This window comes from Dasypus novemcinctus, chromosome 3, assembly GCF_030445035.2.
Source record: "Dasypus novemcinctus isolate mDasNov1 chromosome 3, mDasNov1.1.hap2, whole genome shotgun sequence".
Taxonomy (NCBI): domain Eukaryota; kingdom Metazoa; phylum Chordata; class Mammalia; order Cingulata; family Dasypodidae; genus Dasypus; species Dasypus novemcinctus.
The window spans coordinates 113,198,808-113,217,426 of NC_080675.1; the positions used below are offsets into that span (position 1 = coordinate 113,198,808).

The window sequence follows — 18,619 nt, forward strand, 5'->3', positions numbered from 1 at the left end:
GGGGGCCTGCCTTGGCTCTGGGCAGTCTGGGTCTGAGCAGTGGCGGTGGGGGGGAGGGGGAGTTCCTCATACCTGAAGCTGTCTTGGTCTCATCTCCTAGAGGATGTCCTTGCTTGTACCGAGGTTTGGTGCCCCCTCGGGGTTTACTTCAGGGCCTAGTTTTATTGGGAAAACAGGGAGACGGTGAATTTAGGGCCCTTCCACCCCCAAATCTCCAGGCACAGATGTCCCAGCTGTCTGACCTCTTCAGGAACGCTTACCTCCTAGCACAGATGTGGGGAGATACAGGGATGGGTAGGTGGGCAGCTCCAGGAGCAACCACGGTTGTGGAGTGGGGTTGATGGGAGACAACTGCCTTGATTTTATGGCTCAGCCCACTACACTTGTCGCCCCCGGCAAGCAACTCTCCCGCTAGGGCCACAGAGCACAGTGTGGGTTACCGTACCAGAGGCCACGGCCATGGCTGTTACAGGCTAGCATGGGCTATGTATCTGCATGTGCGTGTGTGTGTGTAAAGAGAGACCCAAGCTCATTGTGGACTTAGGGGCCCACATGTGAAAGCTTTGCCCATACTTTTCCCACTTTTATCCAACTCTGAGTTCTCCTCTCCCAAAGAGCCCTGATGCCTGCTGATGGGAGGGAGATGTGGGTGAGGGGGTTGAGCATCTAGACAGCAGAACCCGAATCAGAGCCCCTTGTCCCCACGCTCAGCCCAGCAGTCTCCCAGCCTTCCCTCTTCCTTGCCCCTGGTTGGGAGCGTCACTCTGCAGCCCAGGGGCACCCTGACTCTCGGGCTTCTCTAGCACAGCGAGGCTCCCCTGCCCCCGGGAAAGGACTGGGTCTTTGGACCAGGGGAAGCAGGTGTGGGCTGAGGAGAGGTCAGGGCTACCAGGAGGCGGTGAAGGGGTCTGGCTTCCTACAAATGCCCGGGCCTCAGGAGGGAAGACGCAAAGGGAGAGCACCGTGTGAGGGGTGAGGGGTGCACGGCGCCGGGAGGCCAGCACAGGCAGGCTTCCTAGCACCACGCAGCCGGAAGCCCGGTGTGCCCTTACCTTGGTTCTGGCCACAATGGGGAAGGCGGGAGCCTTGTGTGCTTTTCTCTGCAGGACCAGTCCTGTGAGGGAGCGGGCAGGGCAGTGAGCGTGTGTTGGTACACACGCCCGCCTCCCTCAGTGGGGAACGTGGGGCAGGCAGGGGCTCGGCCGGGTGAGCCCCTGGACAGGGGCTGGCTCTGTGGGAAAGGGAAGCCGCGTGGCCCGGAGTCAGCGCCCCAGACTCTGCACTCACAGCAGCGAGTGGGCAGGTTTGCACCCAGAGGAGGTGGGTAGGGCTTCTGTTTCCCAGGGGTGGCTGAGGGTCTCAGATGGGGGGCTGCCCCCGACCCGGCAGAGCGGGCCTGAGTTCTAGGACCTTGCACTGAAGAGGGAGCCTCCTTCCAGCACTGAAGCACGAGGCCCCTCACCCAGGTGCCCTACCTGAGCAGAGCCGCTGGGCTGCTCTCAGCCGCGCTCTCACTGCCGTGGGGGAGGCCGGGAGGTCTGGCCTTGAGTTCTGGGCTGGGACTCGGGGCTGCAGAGCACAGACGAGCATAGGAAGACCCACGGTCACCCCGCCCGGCCCCAGGCCAGCCACCGCTGGCCCCCTCTGGCTCCTCCCCCTGCGCCTGAGGCTCAGCACTTTGCATCCAGGCACACAGAGCCTTCCCGCGCAGTGGTGCTGTGTGGACTGAACATCAGGGGAGCCGGGCCCCAGTGCACCCTGCCTCCTGGAAGACAGCTCAGACGGGCTAAGAAAGGCTCTGCCTGAGGAGATGGGGAACGCCGACGAAAGTCAAGATCCCTTTGGGATTCTGGAAGAAGAGTCTCAGGGAGAGCCCAGGGTGCAGAGATAGTGAGGAAGGGGCCAGGGGCCCAGAGAGACCTAAAGGCGGAAGTGACTCTGGGGTGGAGGCTCCAGCAGCCTCAGAACATTCCCCAGTAGACCCATGACCATGAAGAGAGGAAGCAGTCAAAGCGGAACGCTTTTCATGTGTTCTTCCTCGCGGTAGACACGGGCTTGGCCACTGTCTGCAAGGCACCCCAAGGGAGGTGACCTTCACAGCTGTCTGAGAAGTCCTAGGATCAGAGGACACTAGGAGGGATGGGCTCAGGGAGTCTCAGAGCAGCAGACTCCCAAGGGGGCCGAACAGGACTAGGGTGCAGCCAGGGCGCTGAGCCCGGGCCCACTGCTGCTAATGAGCTGTGTGATCTTGGGGAAGGAAGTTGCTTAACATCTTTGGGCCTTAAATTACTCGGCTGAGAAAAGACAGTAGCCCTGCTTACCTCTCAGAGTATAAAGATGCCACATTGAAATGCATACTGGAGAAGATGAAACACCAAGCAGCACTTAGGAGCTTGGGGCCCAGGGAATCAAGTGCCCCCACTGCCCTTCCCAGTTCTTCCCCAGGCACCTACCGGCCTCGCTGCTCAGGGCTTGCAGGCGGCTCTCAGCCGGCCCTCCGGACAGTGCTGCAAAGAGGCTCTCGACCCTGCTGCTCGGCCTGGCACCACGACAATGGACGGGTCAAGTTCTGTCTTCCCTAGGGTCCCCTGCCTCCAGGCCCCCCTGGCTGTGCCTGAGTCAGTGTGTCCCCAGGACCAGTGTCCCTCCACCCCACATGGCCCGCACCTGGAGGAGAAAGTCTGTTTCCTGCCATGGTGGTCCCCCGGCTTCTCATGCTGGGTGCCTGCCAGGTCAAGGGTGGCTGTGGAAGCCACTTTCTAAGGAGAGACGAGGGGCAGGGGTCACCAAGGCCATCTCCGCTTCTCCCTGAGGGCCCTTCCTGTCCTGTGGCCTGTTTGCCTTGTCCCCAGGGCAGCGCTCACAGGAGCCCGCGCTGGGCTATGGGGAGAAAGCAGGGAGGAAGCTGCAGCAGGCCCTTGTCAAAGCTTCTAGGAAACTGGATTGGATCACGGTCCTGGGAGGGAAACCAAGAGGAGGAAGGAGAGAAGGGACAAGAGGGAGGGGTGGGGGTGGGGGAGACCGGCGCCTGCCCTGGGTGAGGGGCAGCGGCTGTGCAATGGCCCAAGGAGCCCGGAGAGTGGTGGGGAGGCCCCTGTGCCAGGCCCCGTGCCAGGCCACGGCCTGGGGAGGCACCTCTTGCACGTACCTGCCTCCCCCCAGGCAGAGGCTGCTGCTGCTGCTCCCCAATCCCCTCCGTGATGGGGGCACCCTTCACATCCTGAAAATTCAAGGTGGGGCCCGGGGAAACGTCAGGGCCAGCACAGAGGAGGGGCCGTTCTGGGAGGTGGGCTCAGTACCCACTGCTTTGCTCCGATGACCCTGGGTTCCTACGTCCAGCACTCCTGGCCCCCAGGCCTTAGGGCCAAGGTCCCGGCCCGCTGGGCCCCTGCGGCCCAGCCACGTGCTCCGCTGAGAGCGTGGCGCTGTCCCCCAGTGGGGACGCCTGGCTGCAGGTCCCTCGTCTCGGCCAGCCGTGCTCTGGGTCCCCAGTGTCTGGATGGCCTGCCCTGGAGGGACGGCAACTGGCTGCCCGTCCTGCAACCTCTCCCAGGTCTAGACCCTCGGCCTTCAACTGCTGCAGCAGCTTCTGCCCCGTCTTGGGGGAGGGAGGTGGGAAGTGAGTCAGGTCAGGGACAGCCGGGCCACTGGGTGCCAGCTCCAAGGGGCCTCCGTGCCCTGCCTCGTCTCCACAAATCCCTCTTACGGTGACCACTTATTGGGTGTGGGGTTTCTTTTTGGGGTGATGTAAGTATAATGGAATTAGACAGTGGCGATGGTTGTACAACCGTGTGAATGTACGAAAAGTCACTAAACGGTACACTTTAAAATGGTGAATTTTATGTTATGAGAATTTAACTTTCACAGAAAAAAAAGTTAAAAAAAAAAATCTGTCCCACTCTGTTTCCAGGGAGCACTCTTGCCTCTTCGTTGCCCTTAAGTGGGAAGGGAAGAATGAGGTTTTCCTGAAGGGCAGACCCTGAGGAAGGGCCAGGAGTGGGCTCAATGACCAGGTGGCCCTGACTCTCGGGCTGAGACCACCCTTCTGTCCTGGTCCAGCCTCCCGCTTACCTCTGTCACCCTCTGCAGTCGGTGAAACTTGTTTTCCTGGGCTGCCAGCAGCTTCTCTAAGTCCTGGTGCCTGCGGAGCAGCCACTCCACATCCGACACCGAGTGCTGGGGAGAAGCCGGCGGGGGTGAGGCCCAGCTCCAAGGAGCAAGAGCTCCCCCTCCCCACCACGGGCTGCTCCGGAGGAGCCCAGCGTCCACCCCACGCCACAGCCGCCAGCTCCGCTCACCCCGCAGCTGGGGTCCAGCAGGAGGCCCTCCCGGGAGGCCAGCCAGGCCTCGGCCCGCTCCAGCCCCTGCCGCAGCCTCTGCAGGCCCCAGCTCTCCTCGCAGCGCCCCCGGCGCAGGGCCCAGGCCTCCTGGAGCTCCTGCAGCAGTCCCTCCAGCTCCCGCAGACAGCCTGTGACCTGGTGGGGAGGCAGGTGCCGCGGTGAGAGGCTAGGGGACGGGAGGGGCGTGGAGGGACGCCCGGGCCGGAGCCGTCCCCCTCCTGGCTCTGTCCCCGCCTCTCTCCTGGCTCCTGCCTGGCTCCATCCACAGCTCAACCCCGGGCCCGCCCTCTGTGCTCGCACCTCTGGGGACATGAAGTGGCCGCTGTCCACCAGCTGCTGCCCTTCCCGCTGCACGTCCTGGGCTTGTAGGCACCGCTCCTTGATTTCTCGCCCCAGCTCTTCGTGCTGCCCAAGAAGCTGCTCGGCTCCTGCCTCGTCCCCGGCCAGCTCCTCCGAGGACACCAGCACCTGCCTCTCTCGAGCCCACGTTCTGGAGGGCAGGGAGAGGAAGTCGTGTCAGGGCTGGGGGGGCAGGGCCTGAGCTGAGCAGAGGGAGGGAGGAGTCCAGCTCCCCGAGGAGCAGGCAGGGCCCCGCCCCCAGCAGGACATCACCCACAGCAGCTCCCGACAGCGCTGGAGGACGGTGTGGCCCCGGGCGGCCTGCTCCAGCTGCCGGCCCCGCTGCTGGGCCTTCCCGTCCAGGGTGGCCCAGGCCTCCTGCACCTCGGCCAGCTGCTTCGCCAGGCCCTCCTGAGCCGCAGGATGCAGCCGGCCCAGGCGGAGGGCCTCCCCCCGCAGCCGAGCGGCCTCCTCCTCCGCAGCTGCCAGCTCCCTCTGCAACCAGAACACGAGACCAGGCCTCGCTCCCCCTGCCCCGATGCACGACGCGGCTGAGGGAGCCCTGGCGCTGAGGAGCCAGCGCTCTTCTCCCAGGCCACTTCCGCTCTGCCCCACAGCCCAGGCCCCGAGGGCAGGGACTGGGGTTTCTGGGGAGGCCACTCAGGTGGGAGGACCCTCATCCACCACCTTTAGGGAAGGGGCTTGGATGGGCAGTGCCGGGCGCACGCCTCACCTCCAGGCGCCTGTGCTGCTGCTTCAGCGTCCGAACAGACGGCAGGTCGTGGCCACAGTCGTGTCCCTCCAACAGCGCGGCCTTCTCCTGCATCCGGCCCTGGAGCGCAGCCACCGCCTGCTCGAGGCAGCGGACCTCGCGGGCTGCGGCCAGGTCCTGGGAGGGGAGGGCGGGCCAGCTCTGGGCTGCACTCTGCTCCCGGGGGCCCTTTCTCCCTGGAGAGTGGCCCTCTGCGCACCTCACTCGGGCCAGGAGGACCGTGCGGCTTGGGGACTCATTCATGACCCAGGCTCAGGGTCAGTAAGGGCGGGTTGCTGAGGACGTCGTGGAGGCCTGGGACGGTCACTGAGGAGCGTCTTCAGGGCCCAGCTCACGAGAAGGGCAAAGAGGAGACCGGGAGCTGTGGGGCCTGGTTCACGCGAGGGAGCAGACCGCTTTCCCGGAAGCCTGTGGGCAGGTGCCTGCGCAGCCCTGACAGGACTCGGGAGAGGAGGGGCCCAGCCGGTGAGGAGGGGCTGGGGCAGGTGAGGAGGGGCCGGGCAGGTGAGGAGGGACTCGGGCAGGTGAGGAGTGGCCGGGGCAAGTGAGGAGGGGCCCAGGCAGGTGAGGAGGGGCCGGGGCAGGTGAGGAGGGACTCGGGCAGGTGAGGAGGGGCCGGGCAGGTGAGGAGGGGCCGGGGCAGGTGAGGAGGGACTCGGGCAGGTGAGGAGGGGCCGGGCAGGTGAGGAGGGGCCGGGGCAAGTGAGGAGGGGCCCGGGCAGGTGAGGAGGGGCCGGGGCAGGTGAGGAGGGGCCGGGGCAGGTGAGGAGGGGCCCAGGCAGGTGAGGAGGGGCCCGGGCAGGTGAGGAGGGGCCGGGCAGGTGAGGAGGGGCCGGGCAAGTGAGGAGGGGCCCGGGCAAGTGAGGAGGGGCCGGGCAAGTGAGGAGGGGCCCGGGCAAGTGAGGAGGGGCCGGGCAAGTGAGGAGGGGCCCGGGCGCCCGCGGGGGCAGCTTCCAGGCCCGAGTGTCAGCAGCTCAGGGGAGGGGCTGCCTTTATGGAAACCCCCGGCTGCCATGAGGGCTAAGGTCACGGGAAACTGAGGATTCACCTCCGTGTTGAGTTGTCAGGATGGAGTGAGCGCACATGCTCACACACACCTGCCCACACACGTACGCGCTCCCACCTACGCACCCCCCACATGCACACACACTGGTGAGTCTGCTTGCCCCGGCCTAGGCCCCAGGCACGGCCTCAGCCCCCTGGCTGCCCTGGCCTGGCCCGTGGACACCTACCTCCGTGCGGACTTTCATTGCCCTGTCCAGCCTTTCCCAAGCGGCCTCGATGCGGCTCCTCCAGGCCTGAATCTGGGGGGCGCCGCTGGGGGCGCTCCGCTCCAGGGAGCCGGCCAGCTCCCTCAGGGCCTGCATCTTCGCCTGCCCCAGGCTCTGGACGTCCTTTCTGAAGGCATCAAACTTCTCTTCCAGCGCCTGCAAGCGTGGGGTCGGGGAGGGCCACCCTGGAGCCCTCGAAGCTCACGAAGGGCTCGGCAGGGTCGGACGGGGCCGCTGCCCCTCAGCCCTGGTTCTAGAAGCCCCAGAGCTCAGACACCTCCCCACTTGGCCTCCACTCACTGCCCAGCATCCTGCCCACCACAGGGTGTAGGCTTTGCTTGCCCCTGCTCAGTCGCCCTCCACTCTCCCTGCTACTCACCTCGACGCCCTCCAAGTCCTGCCCGTAGTCCTGGCACTCGGCGGTGGCCACCCTGCCGGCCAGCCAGGAGTGGAGGAGCAGGGCCTCCTGCTCCAGGTGGTGCAGCTGCAGCTGCTCCTGCAGGCAGCGCACGCTGCCCTCCGCTCTCCGCAGCAGCCCCACGTGGGCCTCCCTCACTGCCCGCAGCTGGGCCAGCACCTTGGGGCTGCAGCAGGGAAGACGGCGCCTGGAGAGGAAGGCTTCCCCGGGCCTGCCCGGCCTCCAGCCCGCCCCTGCTGAGCCTCCTCCCCGCTGCGCCTCCCCGGGCAGGCGCAGCACTGACCCACCTTTGCGGGCTGTGCCTGCCCTCCAGGAGGGCTGCCCGCTCCTGCAGCCTCTCCACGCGCGCGTGGAACCCCTCCAGGTCTCCCCTGGCAGCCTCCAGCCGCCGCAGGAGGGCGCGTGTGGCCTCTGCACCCTGGCCTGTGTCCTCACTGCCCAGGAGGCTGCCCCGGTCTGCCAGCCAGGACTCGGCCTCCAGGAGCTGGGGGCGTAGGGCAGATCTGTCACCCTGAGCCATGGTCCCAGGAGCCCCCGCCTAGGGTTTTCTGCCTCAAGATTTAAAGTAGTTAGAATCACCTAGAGAGCTTTAAGTACTGCCTGGATTTAAATACTGCCTCTGACTTGCTCTAGAGTGGGGCTGAGCATCAGTATTTTTTAAAGTTCTAGGTGATTCTAATATAAAACACTGGTTGAGAAGAAAGTGAAACAAGGGCACAGCAAAGCAAAACAAACCAGGGGCCCCATCTCTGGGAAACGTGGGGAAGGAAGGCCTCAGGGGTGGGAGCCACTTACCACGGGGGTGACAGGGTGCACGGGGAGCCAGGAGTCCCCAGGAGGGACCCCAGGCTTCACATGCTCAGGGTGTTCCCGGGCCCAGACCCCCGCCCCGCCACCCCTCTACGCCGGGCCGCACCCTCACCTCTATCAGAAGCTGCTGGGCCTCCCGAGCCTGCTGCAGCCGCAGCCTCCTCCGCGCCGCCTCTGCCCGCAGGCGGCCCATGGCGCTCTCCAGGTCCTGCACGCGGGCGGCCACCTCGCGGGCGGCAGGGTGCCCGGCCCGCGCCAGCCTGTGCCCCATGTCCACCACCGCCCAGGTCAGGGCCTCGTGGCTGCTTATCTCACTCTCCAAGTTCTGTGGCACAGGAGGAAGACGGGCCGTGTGCTCTTGGGCACTTCTCGAGGGACCCCCAGAGTTGAGCCTGAAGCCTCGTGGACCCCAAAGACTTGCCCCCCAAAGTCCCCCGAGGCAGAGCTCCTGGTGTATCTTGCTCCGAGGGCGGGCCCTGCCCCTCCCGCGCCGGGGGCGGGCGGGCACCTGGTGCTTCTCCTGCAGGCGCCACGCCGTGTCCAGGCTCTCGCCGTCGTCCTGGGCCGTGGCCAGGGGCAGCTTCTCCTGCACCCAGGCCATCTCCTCATCCACGTCCCTGAAGAACTGGTGGAGGCGGCCGCGGGCCTCCAGCGCCGCCCTGCGCTCCTGCAGGGGCTCCCGCAGGCCCTCGAAACTGCGGCAGAGGGCGGACCCGGAGAGGTGGAGAGTGTCAGTACCAGAGCTGGGCGGGCACCCAGAGCTCGCCCCCTCTGCGCCCCTCGCAGGTGGCTGAGAAGAGCCGAGCTGGGCCCGAGGGGTGAGTCCCTCCGGGGAGGCAGGAGAAGGGCGCGAGGGGCGTGCGCTGAAGCCGGGCGCAGCGGGCCTACCTCCGGAGCAGCCGCCGGGCCTGCTCTTCCAGGTCTTTGGCGAGGCAGGGGCCTTCCCGGGCGAGGGCCTGGGCCTGGCCCAGCAGGGCCCGCGCCCGCCTGGCCTGCCCGTCCACGGCTGCCTCCAGCTCGCCCTGTGCCCTCAGCAGCTCGGCCCCCTCAGACGGGTCCTGGCCCCCGCCGGCGGCGCGCAGCTCGGCCTGCACCGTCTCCAGGCAGCTCTCCAGCTCCTCCAGGCTCCGCCGCAGACGCAGGGCCTGGGCAGAGCGTGAGGTGGGCTCGCCGTGGGGAGGCCCGGCGCCCGCCCAGCCTGCTCCGGGGCCTGCGCACACAGCCTCACCTCAGCCGCCTCCTGGAGCTTGGCCGCTTTCCTCTGGCACTCGGCCTGCAGCTGGCCCCAGAGCTCTCCCAGCTCCTGCAGCCTCTCTCGGATGGTTTCTGAGGCCAGGTGGCCCCCCTGCAGCAGCCTCTGCCCCTCCTACGGCCATGGCATGGGCACACACCTCAGGGACTCTGAACTGCTGGTCCCAGGGCACTGGTGTTGGCTCAAACCACCAGCTCCTGGGCTGCAGTGTCTATGTGCTGTGTGATCTTAGGCAAGCTCCTTGACCTCTCTGAGCCTCATTTTCCTTATCCTTATAATGGGGAAATAATGGATTATTTTGCTTAAATGAAAGAAAATGTGAAAGAGGCCAGCCTGTGGTCAGGCCTGCCCTTTGCAGGTGGAAGAGAGAACACTAAAAAGGTGTTACACCTTGACTCTTCTACCACGGGACTGCTGCCCTGCCTTGATGTCCTCTAATGTCTTTTCAAGATAGTTTTTGGAACCATGTTGTCAAAATACTATCTTTAAAATGATTGAAAAGGCACCGTCTTCGGAGTGTGCCTCCAGGAGAAGCAACTGCTTCTCACTAACTACACTTTGGGGCTCAGCCCCGCATGCGGCACAGCGAGCACAGTGAACGCCGGCCAGCGTGCCGGGGTCAGAGCCACCGCCAGGGGCTGCCCCAGTCCCCTGGGCCGGCCGCCCACGCCTCACCTCCTGCAGCCCCCGTTGTTGGCGCGCGACGGTGTCCAGCTCTGCTTGGAGGTTCTGCTGCTTCCACAGCTGTGCCTGCAGCGTGGCCGCGTCGTGCCAGTCCTTGTCCAGGGTCACCGGCGTCTTCTCCCTCAGCCACGAGGCCACCTGGGCACACGGGAAGCCCCGGCTCTGCTGCCCGCCCCGGCCCTCCCCTTTGCCCCAGAGGAAGGGCGGCCTCTCCCGGGCGCCTCCTCCCTCCCACACCACCTCCTCTTCCCCGTGAGGAGAACCTCGCAGGAATCCTGCAGGAAGGTCTGCAGCGGCCACAGCTCGTCCAGCTGGCGACGGTGGCTCCCAGCCTGCTCCGCCAGCGCCGCTTTCCTGCCAAAGGAGGGTCTCGTGGGCCCTCAGGGCCGCCCGCCGGGACTGGAGCTGCTAGCACGCACGTGCGCGCCCTTGCAGCCGGCGGCGGCCTTTCTCAGCATCAGGACACCCCGACGCCCGGTCTGGGGTCTCCTCTGAAACAGACATGCTTGATTTCCCCTGTTCATGTTTAAACTCCTGTTTTGATCCTGCATTGATATTAGGTTTTTGAGTAGGCACCCACGATACATATGTCAATGTTACATTACGAGTGCACAAAAAAATTAACCAGAAATGAGATCTATACAATCAACAGGAAGAGAAGTCCTCATATCGCCGCCCCCTACGGGCCACCCATACCGTCACCATCTCCCCACGCGGCTGTGAGAACCTTTGCCTCCCCTTCTGGGGCTGCCAGAGAGAGTGCACAGAGCGGGTGTGGGAGATGCAGAGGCCTGACGGGAACGGAAGCTCCCGCCTAGAGGCGGCAGAAGTGGGGAGGGGTCTCAGGGTGGGACTGAGCCCAGGGGCAGCCGGCTGGCCGGGAGCCCCCGAGACAACCGGGGGAAGGGGGCTGTGTTGAGAGACAAGCAGACCAACATCAGCCGTTTGTCGGTTCAAGGACCTCGTGGCGAGTCTAGGTGAGTCCTGCCAGAACGGAGCAGGGGCTGGCTCCAGGCACAGGCCCCAAGGGAGCCAGAAACATGTGGGTGCCGCCGGGGTGGGCCTGGGAAGGACGGAGACCCCCACCAGTCTGGAACCCAGCATTTGGCCAAATCTGCCTCGATCTAAAAGGCTGACTTGCTGGACAAAGCATCCAAACTGACGAGCTTTTATAAGGAAAAAATGGTGAAGCTTGGCCTGTGATAAACTGAGTCGGCTAAGTGCATCTGTGGCTGCACTTCAGCTAAATTAGGACAAGAATCGGGGTTCTGCCAACTTGCCCGAGAGTGCCAGACACCCTGCTAAGACAGCACATGCGACCCGTCTCAGCCTCACAACCACCCGTGGGGAGTAGCACCACCCCCTCAGTGCAGATGGGAGACGGGGGGATGACAGGACGTTGCCAAGGACCCGGCACTGCTGGGCCAGGCCATGTGGGGCTGGACTTGCTCCCGCCTGGGCCCTGGCACCTCCCGGACCTTAGACATTTTTCTCCTTTCCTTTCCTAGTGAAAGCTTCTTTTGTAAAACTCCACCCTTTTCTTAGCCACATGGAGAAGGAAGTAGGATTTTCCCCTGTCGTTTGAGGTTCATGACGGACCAACATGCTGCAGGGCCGGGACTGGTGGGGACCCCCGGCCCTCAGACAAGGCCGGTGGGCCTGAGGCCCTGCCAGCCCACCCACGGCGCCCATCACCCGCAGCCCGGACGTACCTCCGGAGCACGGCCCGGCACCTGTCCAGGGCGCTCCGGGCCTCGGGGTGTCCGACCTGGTGCAGGCTGTGGGCTGCAGCCTCCAGCATGCTGATCTCCCCTGCCCGGGCCTCCAGGCCCTGCTCGAGCAGCCGGTGCTTCCACAGGAGGGTCTCCACGTCGGCCAAGGGGTCCTGGCAGGAGTGGGGAAGGCAGCCACTGTCCACGGGGCTGCCCCCCACCCACCCTGAGCGAGGGCCAGCCCACCACACACTCATCCCCACGGGCGACCCAAGCAGACAACTCTCAAACCCAGCCTGGCCGGAGGGCAGCGCCCTCAGCCCGAGGTGCTCCTGGGATGGGGGCAGGTGTAGGAGTCTGCAGGGCAGAGGGAGTTGGCTCTCAGGCCCAGGACCACTCCATCCTCTGAACTCCCAGGAAGGCCACATCTGCACAGGACAGTCTGGCCCCAGACTAGCCTCTGAGGTCTCCCCCGAGTCAGGCCTGCCTGCTGGAGCGGTGGTGGGGAAAGCACACCTCCCGGCATTTGGGAAATGAGGAGGCCGGAGGTGAGAAAGGCGGTGGGCAGGAGGCACCAGGCACACAAGAAATGCTCCGGGACCATTTGTTAACCGACTAAGGGGAAAGGGGAACGAGCGAGGGTGGAGGAGAAACCAAAAGGGGATGATCTGGGAGCTCAGGCAGCACGGGAGATTCAATCCCCAACACAGCTTTTGTAACTCTTCCCCACTCCTGCCTGGGCACCTACCCCCAGGTCCTCGCTGGCCAGGGAGGCTTCCTTGCTGCAGAGCCAACTTTCCATCTTCTCCACAGAGCCCAGAAACAGCTGTCAAGAAAGGAGGAGGCAAGGAAAGTCTGCAGAGGTCCTCCGATCACCTCAGGGAAGTGAGCCTTTCAACGGCCCAGGTGGGGGAACAGAAAGCGTCTGCAGCAGGCAAGGCTTGTTCTGGGCGAGCTGAGGGGCGGGTGTGGAAAAGGCCCTGGCACTGCAGCCTCTCTGTCTTCGGCTTTCATCAGGGGCAGCGGGGTTAGCGCAGGCCCCGATGGGTGGGAAAGGAGGCTGGAGCTTGGATTACGTCTACCTGTAGTTCCAGGGCTTGCTGGAGTTGCAGCTGACGCTCCTGCCAGGCCCCTTCCAGGCTGCTCAGCTCCTGCTCTAAGCCAGCCAGGGCCTGGCGCATGTCGGGGGCGCATGGGGGCCCAGCTGCGAGCAGTTGCTGCCCTGTGCTGCGGGCCAGGCGGATGCTGTCTGCTCGGGAGTCCAGCTCGGCCTGTAACAGGACAGGGCTCAGTGCCCCAGGGGCTGAGGCCTTCCAGGGCTCGGAGGAGGACGAGCTGAGGTGGTGGAATGGAGAGGAGAGGCAGGGCCCAGAGCTGGAGCACGTCAGGGCAGGGATAGGCGGCGAGATCCTGGAGAAGGCCCAGGCCTGGCCCACTCGCCTTGTGCTGCTGGTGCTCCTCTAACATCCGCTGGGCCTCCGCGGGGCTGCTGGGAGGGCTTCCGACGTCCACCTCAGCCCGCAGCCTCCGGGCCCACACCAGCAATTCCTGCAGCATTGCCTGGAGTTTCTGAGCTCGGTGCGAGGCCTCCAGCAACTCCCTCCTGCCCACAGGTTCAGCAGCCAGTCCAGGGCGTCCAGCGCCCTCATGTCCCGCACCCCCCAGCGCTGTCCCTCCTGTGCCCTAATGCCCACAGCCCGGGGAGGAGCCGTGGGCTGGGGCCCTCGTTAGGAAGGTAACAATCCATGTGGTTATTTGAAGGGTGGAGAAAGAATCTTAGGAGAGAGATGGGTGAGGGAGGACAGTGAGGGAATGAGGCCTGAGGGGCCGTACCGCTTCTGGGCCCTGCTGCGGAGCTGCCGCCAGCTGCCCGTCATCTCCCGCTGCTTGCCCCCGAGGCTGTGGGCTGCCCCGGGGCTGCTCTGGCAGAGGCTGCCCACCTCGAGCTCCAGGCGCTGTCGAGAAAGGCCAGAGGCTGGGGCCGGGGGCGCCACAGGAGGCCCCCTGGGCAGGAGGGTGGACCCGGCTGACTGAGGAGGTCCTGGGGCCCCTTCCTCCTGCTCAAGTCTGCCTGGGCCCGTCAGAGGAGGCGCCCTGGGCGCGCCCACCCCGCCCCCAGCTGCGCACCTCCACCTGGGCCTGGAGGAGAGCCATCTCCTGCTCCCAGACCTCGTGCCTCCACAGCAGCCTCTCCACGCCCTCCAGGTCCTCCCCGTAGCCAAGGGCCTGGAGCAGCGCGTCCTGGGGAGGAACAGGGAGCTTGGCTTCAGCTTCTGCTTGACCTCGCCAGCTGCGCGGCAAGTGACCGGGCGCCTGCTCAGCACCCGGGCACTGCCAGCACCTCGGCGCTTGTGTGGACGGGGAACACGGGGAGCTCCTGATCCTTAACGCCAGTCAGCGGGAGCAGAGGTCCCTGGAAGAGTCCCAGGTGAGCCACCTGGTTCGGAGTCTCCTCTGAAATAACCTGATGTGTGCGAGGCGCTTTCTCGGGCAGGGTCTCGCTGGCGTCTCGCCGGGGTGCGGGGAGCTCCGAAGCAAAAGGCGAGCATGCGGGCAGCCAGGCCCGGGCTGGCCATGGGGGGAGCGGGCGCCGCCTGCTTCAAGGCTCCTCTGACTGGGTGACGACGCCCCCCGCCAGCCACAGCCCGCGAGACTGGTGCCGACCGCCCTGGAGGGGTCCTCCTGCGGGCTCGGGGCCCTGGGGCGTCTGGGAGAGCAGGAGGGGTGCGGGCGGCGCTGAGCCTGCACCGGGGGCTTCTGTGGTCCAGAGCGGACCCCAGTGAGGGACCTACATCCGGGCACCCCAGGCTGAAGAGGGGAGGCGAGTGAGGGGAACTCCCTTGGCCTGGCCCATTGGGCTTGCCGCGCACGTGGGGACCCCCCTCCACCCCTGACCTTCTCCACAATCCTCTCGGTGACATCATCCAGCTCTCGGGACAAGGCGCGGATCTCCAGGGCCCCTTCAAGCTGCCGCCGGTGCTGGAGCAGGTTGCCCCGGAAACGGTTCCACCTGGCAGAAGGGGTGGGTGTAAAGTTGAAGCGGGGCCCTCCGCCCCTTCTCCCAGCCCCCCCGCTTCCCCCAGCCGGGACTGGCCTGGTGGTGAGCTGGATTCGCCGCTGGCGGATGGTCTTGACCTCCTCAGGGTCCCGGCTCTTGAGCTGCAGTGACAGCTCCTGGATGCGCCTGATGTGGGCTTCACCCACCAAGTCCTGGGGGAGGGGGCGGGGTGAGGGCATCGCCACCCCCCGCGCCTGCAGGGCACTGCGGTTGGCACTTGAGGGTCTGCCTGGCGCAAGAGAGCGGGAGGCGGTGCCGCCTCTAGTGTGGCAGGTGCCCGAGGCCGCCCCTTCCTAGGTGTGGTGCCTGTAGCCACCAAGTCATCCTGAAGACCAGAAAATGCGCCCCCCAGGGTGATGCGGGCGGGAGGCGATGGACGGGCTCGCAGGGAAGCTTTTAAAGTGAAAATGCAGCTCCTCCAGATAAGAAGAGCAAAGTGAGGGGCAGAGCGAAGCGGGGAGCACAAGCCTCCTGGGCAGGATTGCTCGCCTGGGCGGTGACTGCTCAGACACGGGGCCGGGCTCCCAGGTATGGGGGGTCCCCGACAGGAGGGCGTGCAGGCTGCCTGCCCCGGTAAAGGCACCTTGCGTTTGGAGAGCTTATTTAGTTTCTTCCCTGTGAAGTGTGTCATAGGAGGCAGGCGGGGAAAGGGGTTCCTCTCCCAATAGATGCTGAGCTCAGAGCTAGCTAATTCATGGCAGTGCCAGAATTCAGGCGCAGCGCCTCTAAACCTAGGATGCTTTCTAATACACTGTGCCATCTCCCTGCATCCCTGCACCCCTCAGCATCTGTGAAACTCCACCATCAGCAATGGATATCTCAGACCTAAGCACTGCAGCCTTTTAAAAAAACCCCATGCTTGGTAGCTGCTGTGGCTCAGTGGTTAAGCACCTGCTTCCCACGTCCAAGGTCCTGAGTTCAATCCCCAGCACCTCCTAAAAAAATCCTATGCTCATGTCAGGGGGGCAAGATGAACACATTTGGGCTCTAACACCTGATTGCGACTCTTCGTCAAATTTCTTTCCTCTACACACATAAGAGAAAGAGATTCTCGGTGGGTGTATGTTGGAGGTGGAGGAGAAACTGAAATAGTCACACTGAAGGGGAGTTTTGAGCAGCTGCTGTTTATTGATGAGCCACTTTTTTTTTTTTAACTTTCTATTTTGAAATACTGATAAATGCAGGAAATTGCAAAAGTAGCAGAGATCCCATGTACCCTCCCCTCAGCTCCCCCCAGTGGTAATGTCTTATATAACTATAGAACAATATTTAACCAGGGAATTAACTAGACTACTCAGATTCCATTTTACATGCACCCATCTGTGTGTGTGTGTGTGTGGTTCTGTGCGATTTGATCACGTCTATCGATCTATAGCTGCTGCCGCCACCATATGTAGGTATCTTAACCTACGAGGGTGGTGTTATCCCCGTTTTATAAAGATGAAGGAAAGCCGGCTTGGCAGAGCCTGCACGAGGGCAGGCAGCAGGTGCAGCCAATGCCCGCCCCAGCTGGCTCCAGAGCCCGTGCTCGTTCACTGCTGAATTTCCCCACGGGGGACACCCTGGCAGCCTCTCCCAGGGCAGCCCCCTCACCCCCGCCGAGGCTCCCTGGAACTCGCGGAGGCTCCGACTGAGCTGCAGGCAGTGCTCCAGGTCCTGACCCAGGTCACCGACTTGCACTGTCACCTCCTGCGGAGGCCGGGGAGGGGAAGGTCAGGCAGGGAAGGCGCGCCGCTGAGCAGGCTCCAGGTGCACTCAGCCCTGGCGCCAGCTGCCGGGCAGTGTCGGGGCAGCCAGGGAACCGCAGGCCGGGCTCCTCCCCGGCCCATCTCCCACCCCCGGCCCCTGCCCAGCTGGGCCTCCACCTTCTCTCCGATCCAGGCCTCTGCAAGGTCCACTCTCTGCAGGAAGTCCAGGAGGTCCCGCTTGTCCTCCAGGTCCCGGCCCCGGAGGGCCACCGCCTGCCCCAGCTTCTCCCAGTGCTCCTGCAGTGCCCGCAGCCTCTGCGAGACCTCTCCCGCCCGAGGTGGGCTCTGGGCCAGGAGCACCTCTCCCTTCTGCGAGGGAAGGGATGCCAGGAGACCTTGCCCGGTGCCCTTCCTCCTGCTTTCCCCCGTGCCCGAGCCCTCTCCTGGAGACCACCCTTTGGGGCAGCGGGCCTATTACCTTGGAGATGGAGGTCATGACCTTCTCGTGGGCCTGCACTTCCGCCTCCAAGGCCTGGTGTTTCTGCAGGAGCTTCTGCTTGTCTTCCAGGCCCCCGGCAGGGACAGGCTCTTTCAGCTGCTGGGCCCGTTCCTGGATCCAGTCGTCAGCCTGGGGAAGGGCGGGGCAGGAGCCCCAGGAGGCTGGAGACCGCCTTGGCCCACAGAGACACCCGCCAGGCCCTCTTCAGGGGTGCCTGGAGCCAGCGGCTCTGTCCCGGGCAGTGCCCAGCCCCGGGCCTCCAGCCCCAGCTCGGCCTCTGGAAGGCCCCTGAACTCCCCAGATGCCCGTTTCCGCCGCAGTGGGTTGAGCTGGAGCCTGAAGAGCTGAAGTAGGCCAGAGCCACCTGTCAACGGGGCGCAGGGCCCCTGGGGGGGTGGCCGCTGACCTGGGCCACCGCCCTGGTGAGGCCGGCGGTCAGCAGGGAGGTGTGGAGGGCTTGTCCCCGGCGCCCCGCCAGTTCCTTCACTCGAGCCCGCCGCTCCAGCACGGCGTCCAGCACGTCCTGCACCCTGGGGCCCTGGAGCACCTTCGCTTGCTCACACAGAGCCACCTCCTGTGGTGTGGGAAGCACAGCCTGCTGTTCTCCTGCCTCAGGGAGGCTGGAGCGGGCGCTGGCCCCCGGGTCCTGAAGTCCTGCTCAGCCTCCTGTGGCCTAGAGCTGGCCGGTTCTCCCCAGTGCTCCCCCGTGGCCAATGACGTGGACAGAGCCAAGTACCACTGTGGTCCTGCAGTGTGGTCCACCCAGTCCTGTGCCTTCTGGAGCCACAAGTGTCATTCCCTCCAGGCCGACCCAACCAGGCATCCCCTAGCCCCACAGTCCTGCTCCCACACACCATCATCGCCTCGGGGTACATGCCAAGCACCCCATTTAGGACTCTCCAAAGTCCCTGGACTCATCCCATCCCCATCCTGACCATGCGCAGGGCTCCTGAGCCCTTTACCTTCCTATCCTGGGCAGCCAGCACCTTCTGGAAGGCCTCATGCTTGCGGATCAACTGCTCCACCTCTTCCACTGAGCTCCCCAGGACGCTGGTTTGCAGGGAGACCTGGATTAGCACGTGGAAAAGTCAAAGAGGCTAGCTGGGAGCCTGCCCGGTGGCTCAGACAGGATCCCAGGGCGCAGCCATCACGCCCGCCCTCTGCGTCCAGGCTTCTGTGCCACGGCAGTGCCCCTGGGCCCTCTGGGGTGAAGCAAAGGACCTGGTGGCGGGGGGGGGGGGGGGGTGCTTTGGAAGCCTCAGGTGCTGCCAGAGGAGTGGGAACCCAGACTGGGGGGTGGGAAGTAGCTCGACCTCTGCACAAAGTGGGGCGTATGATCAGCCTCCCTTGGGGCTCAGTCTGAGTTGGGGTGGGGGAGAAGACCAGCCTGGCCTGGCGGGGGGATATTGGTGGAGGTCCGGTCCCCCCAGGGTTCTACCTCAGCCACCTGGGGGGATGAGTCCACAGCCAGAGACCCAGGGGGCAAGGAAAGAGTGGAGGAGGGGGAGGCTGGGAGGTGCATGTGCGCAGGCCCGGGACCTGCCTCCTGGGCCACGAGGATCTGATCCAGGCGGCCACACTCCCTGAAGAAGAGCTGCTCCCGGTGCATGGCCTGCAGCCTCTCTTGCTTCTGCTCCCAGGCCTCGAACACCTGCTTCCGCGTGTCCTGCAGGGCCCGCAGCCTTTCCTGGACCTGGGGATGGGCGTGTGGGGAGTCTGGGCTGGGAGAGGGGCGTGGACTCCGAGGGAAGTCCCCAAGAGAGGCCGGCACGGCCC

General features: G+C 64.9%; 1 protein-coding gene across 1 annotated transcript in view; it reads right to left on the reverse strand.

The window, feature by feature from the left end:
- Positions 1 to 18,619, reverse strand: part of SPTBN5 (spectrin beta, non-erythrocytic 5) — a 44,968-nt gene that overhangs the window by 449 nt on the left and 25,900 nt on the right. The window contains exons 33-65 of the mRNA XM_058293980.1: positions 18,387 to 18,536; positions 17,806 to 17,910; positions 17,250 to 17,417; positions 16,823 to 16,972; positions 16,522 to 16,713; positions 16,250 to 16,345; positions 14,693 to 14,808; positions 14,494 to 14,608; positions 13,726 to 13,839; positions 13,432 to 13,553; positions 13,039 to 13,201; positions 12,681 to 12,869; positions 12,347 to 12,424; positions 11,599 to 11,771; positions 10,150 to 10,240; positions 9,878 to 10,024; positions 9,179 to 9,316; positions 8,839 to 9,095; positions 8,459 to 8,645; positions 8,063 to 8,275; positions 7,428 to 7,624; positions 7,102 to 7,306; positions 6,684 to 6,878; positions 5,413 to 5,568; positions 4,957 to 5,174; positions 4,641 to 4,830; positions 4,299 to 4,475; positions 4,072 to 4,176; positions 2,668 to 2,759; positions 2,454 to 2,539; positions 1,476 to 1,569; positions 1,053 to 1,114; positions 73 to 155 (exon numbers count right to left, since the gene is read on the reverse strand). Coding sequence (XP_058149963.1) covers positions 97 to 155; positions 1,053 to 1,114; positions 1,476 to 1,569; positions 2,454 to 2,539; positions 2,668 to 2,759; positions 4,072 to 4,176; positions 4,299 to 4,475; positions 4,641 to 4,830; positions 4,957 to 5,174; positions 5,413 to 5,568; positions 6,684 to 6,878; positions 7,102 to 7,306; positions 7,428 to 7,624; positions 8,063 to 8,275; positions 8,459 to 8,645; positions 8,839 to 9,095; positions 9,179 to 9,316; positions 9,878 to 10,024; positions 10,150 to 10,240; positions 11,599 to 11,771; positions 12,347 to 12,424; positions 12,681 to 12,869; positions 13,039 to 13,201; positions 13,432 to 13,553; positions 13,726 to 13,839; positions 14,494 to 14,608; positions 14,693 to 14,808; positions 16,250 to 16,345; positions 16,522 to 16,713; positions 16,823 to 16,972; positions 17,250 to 17,417; positions 17,806 to 17,910; positions 18,387 to 18,536 — 4,800 coding nt within the window. The 3' untranslated portion in view covers positions 73 to 96. The remainder of the gene's footprint in view (positions 1 to 72; positions 156 to 1,052; positions 1,115 to 1,475; positions 1,570 to 2,453; positions 2,540 to 2,667; positions 2,760 to 4,071; positions 4,177 to 4,298; positions 4,476 to 4,640; positions 4,831 to 4,956; positions 5,175 to 5,412; positions 5,569 to 6,683; positions 6,879 to 7,101; positions 7,307 to 7,427; positions 7,625 to 8,062; positions 8,276 to 8,458; positions 8,646 to 8,838; positions 9,096 to 9,178; positions 9,317 to 9,877; positions 10,025 to 10,149; positions 10,241 to 11,598; positions 11,772 to 12,346; positions 12,425 to 12,680; positions 12,870 to 13,038; positions 13,202 to 13,431; positions 13,554 to 13,725; positions 13,840 to 14,493; positions 14,609 to 14,692; positions 14,809 to 16,249; positions 16,346 to 16,521; positions 16,714 to 16,822; positions 16,973 to 17,249; positions 17,418 to 17,805; positions 17,911 to 18,386; positions 18,537 to 18,619) is intronic.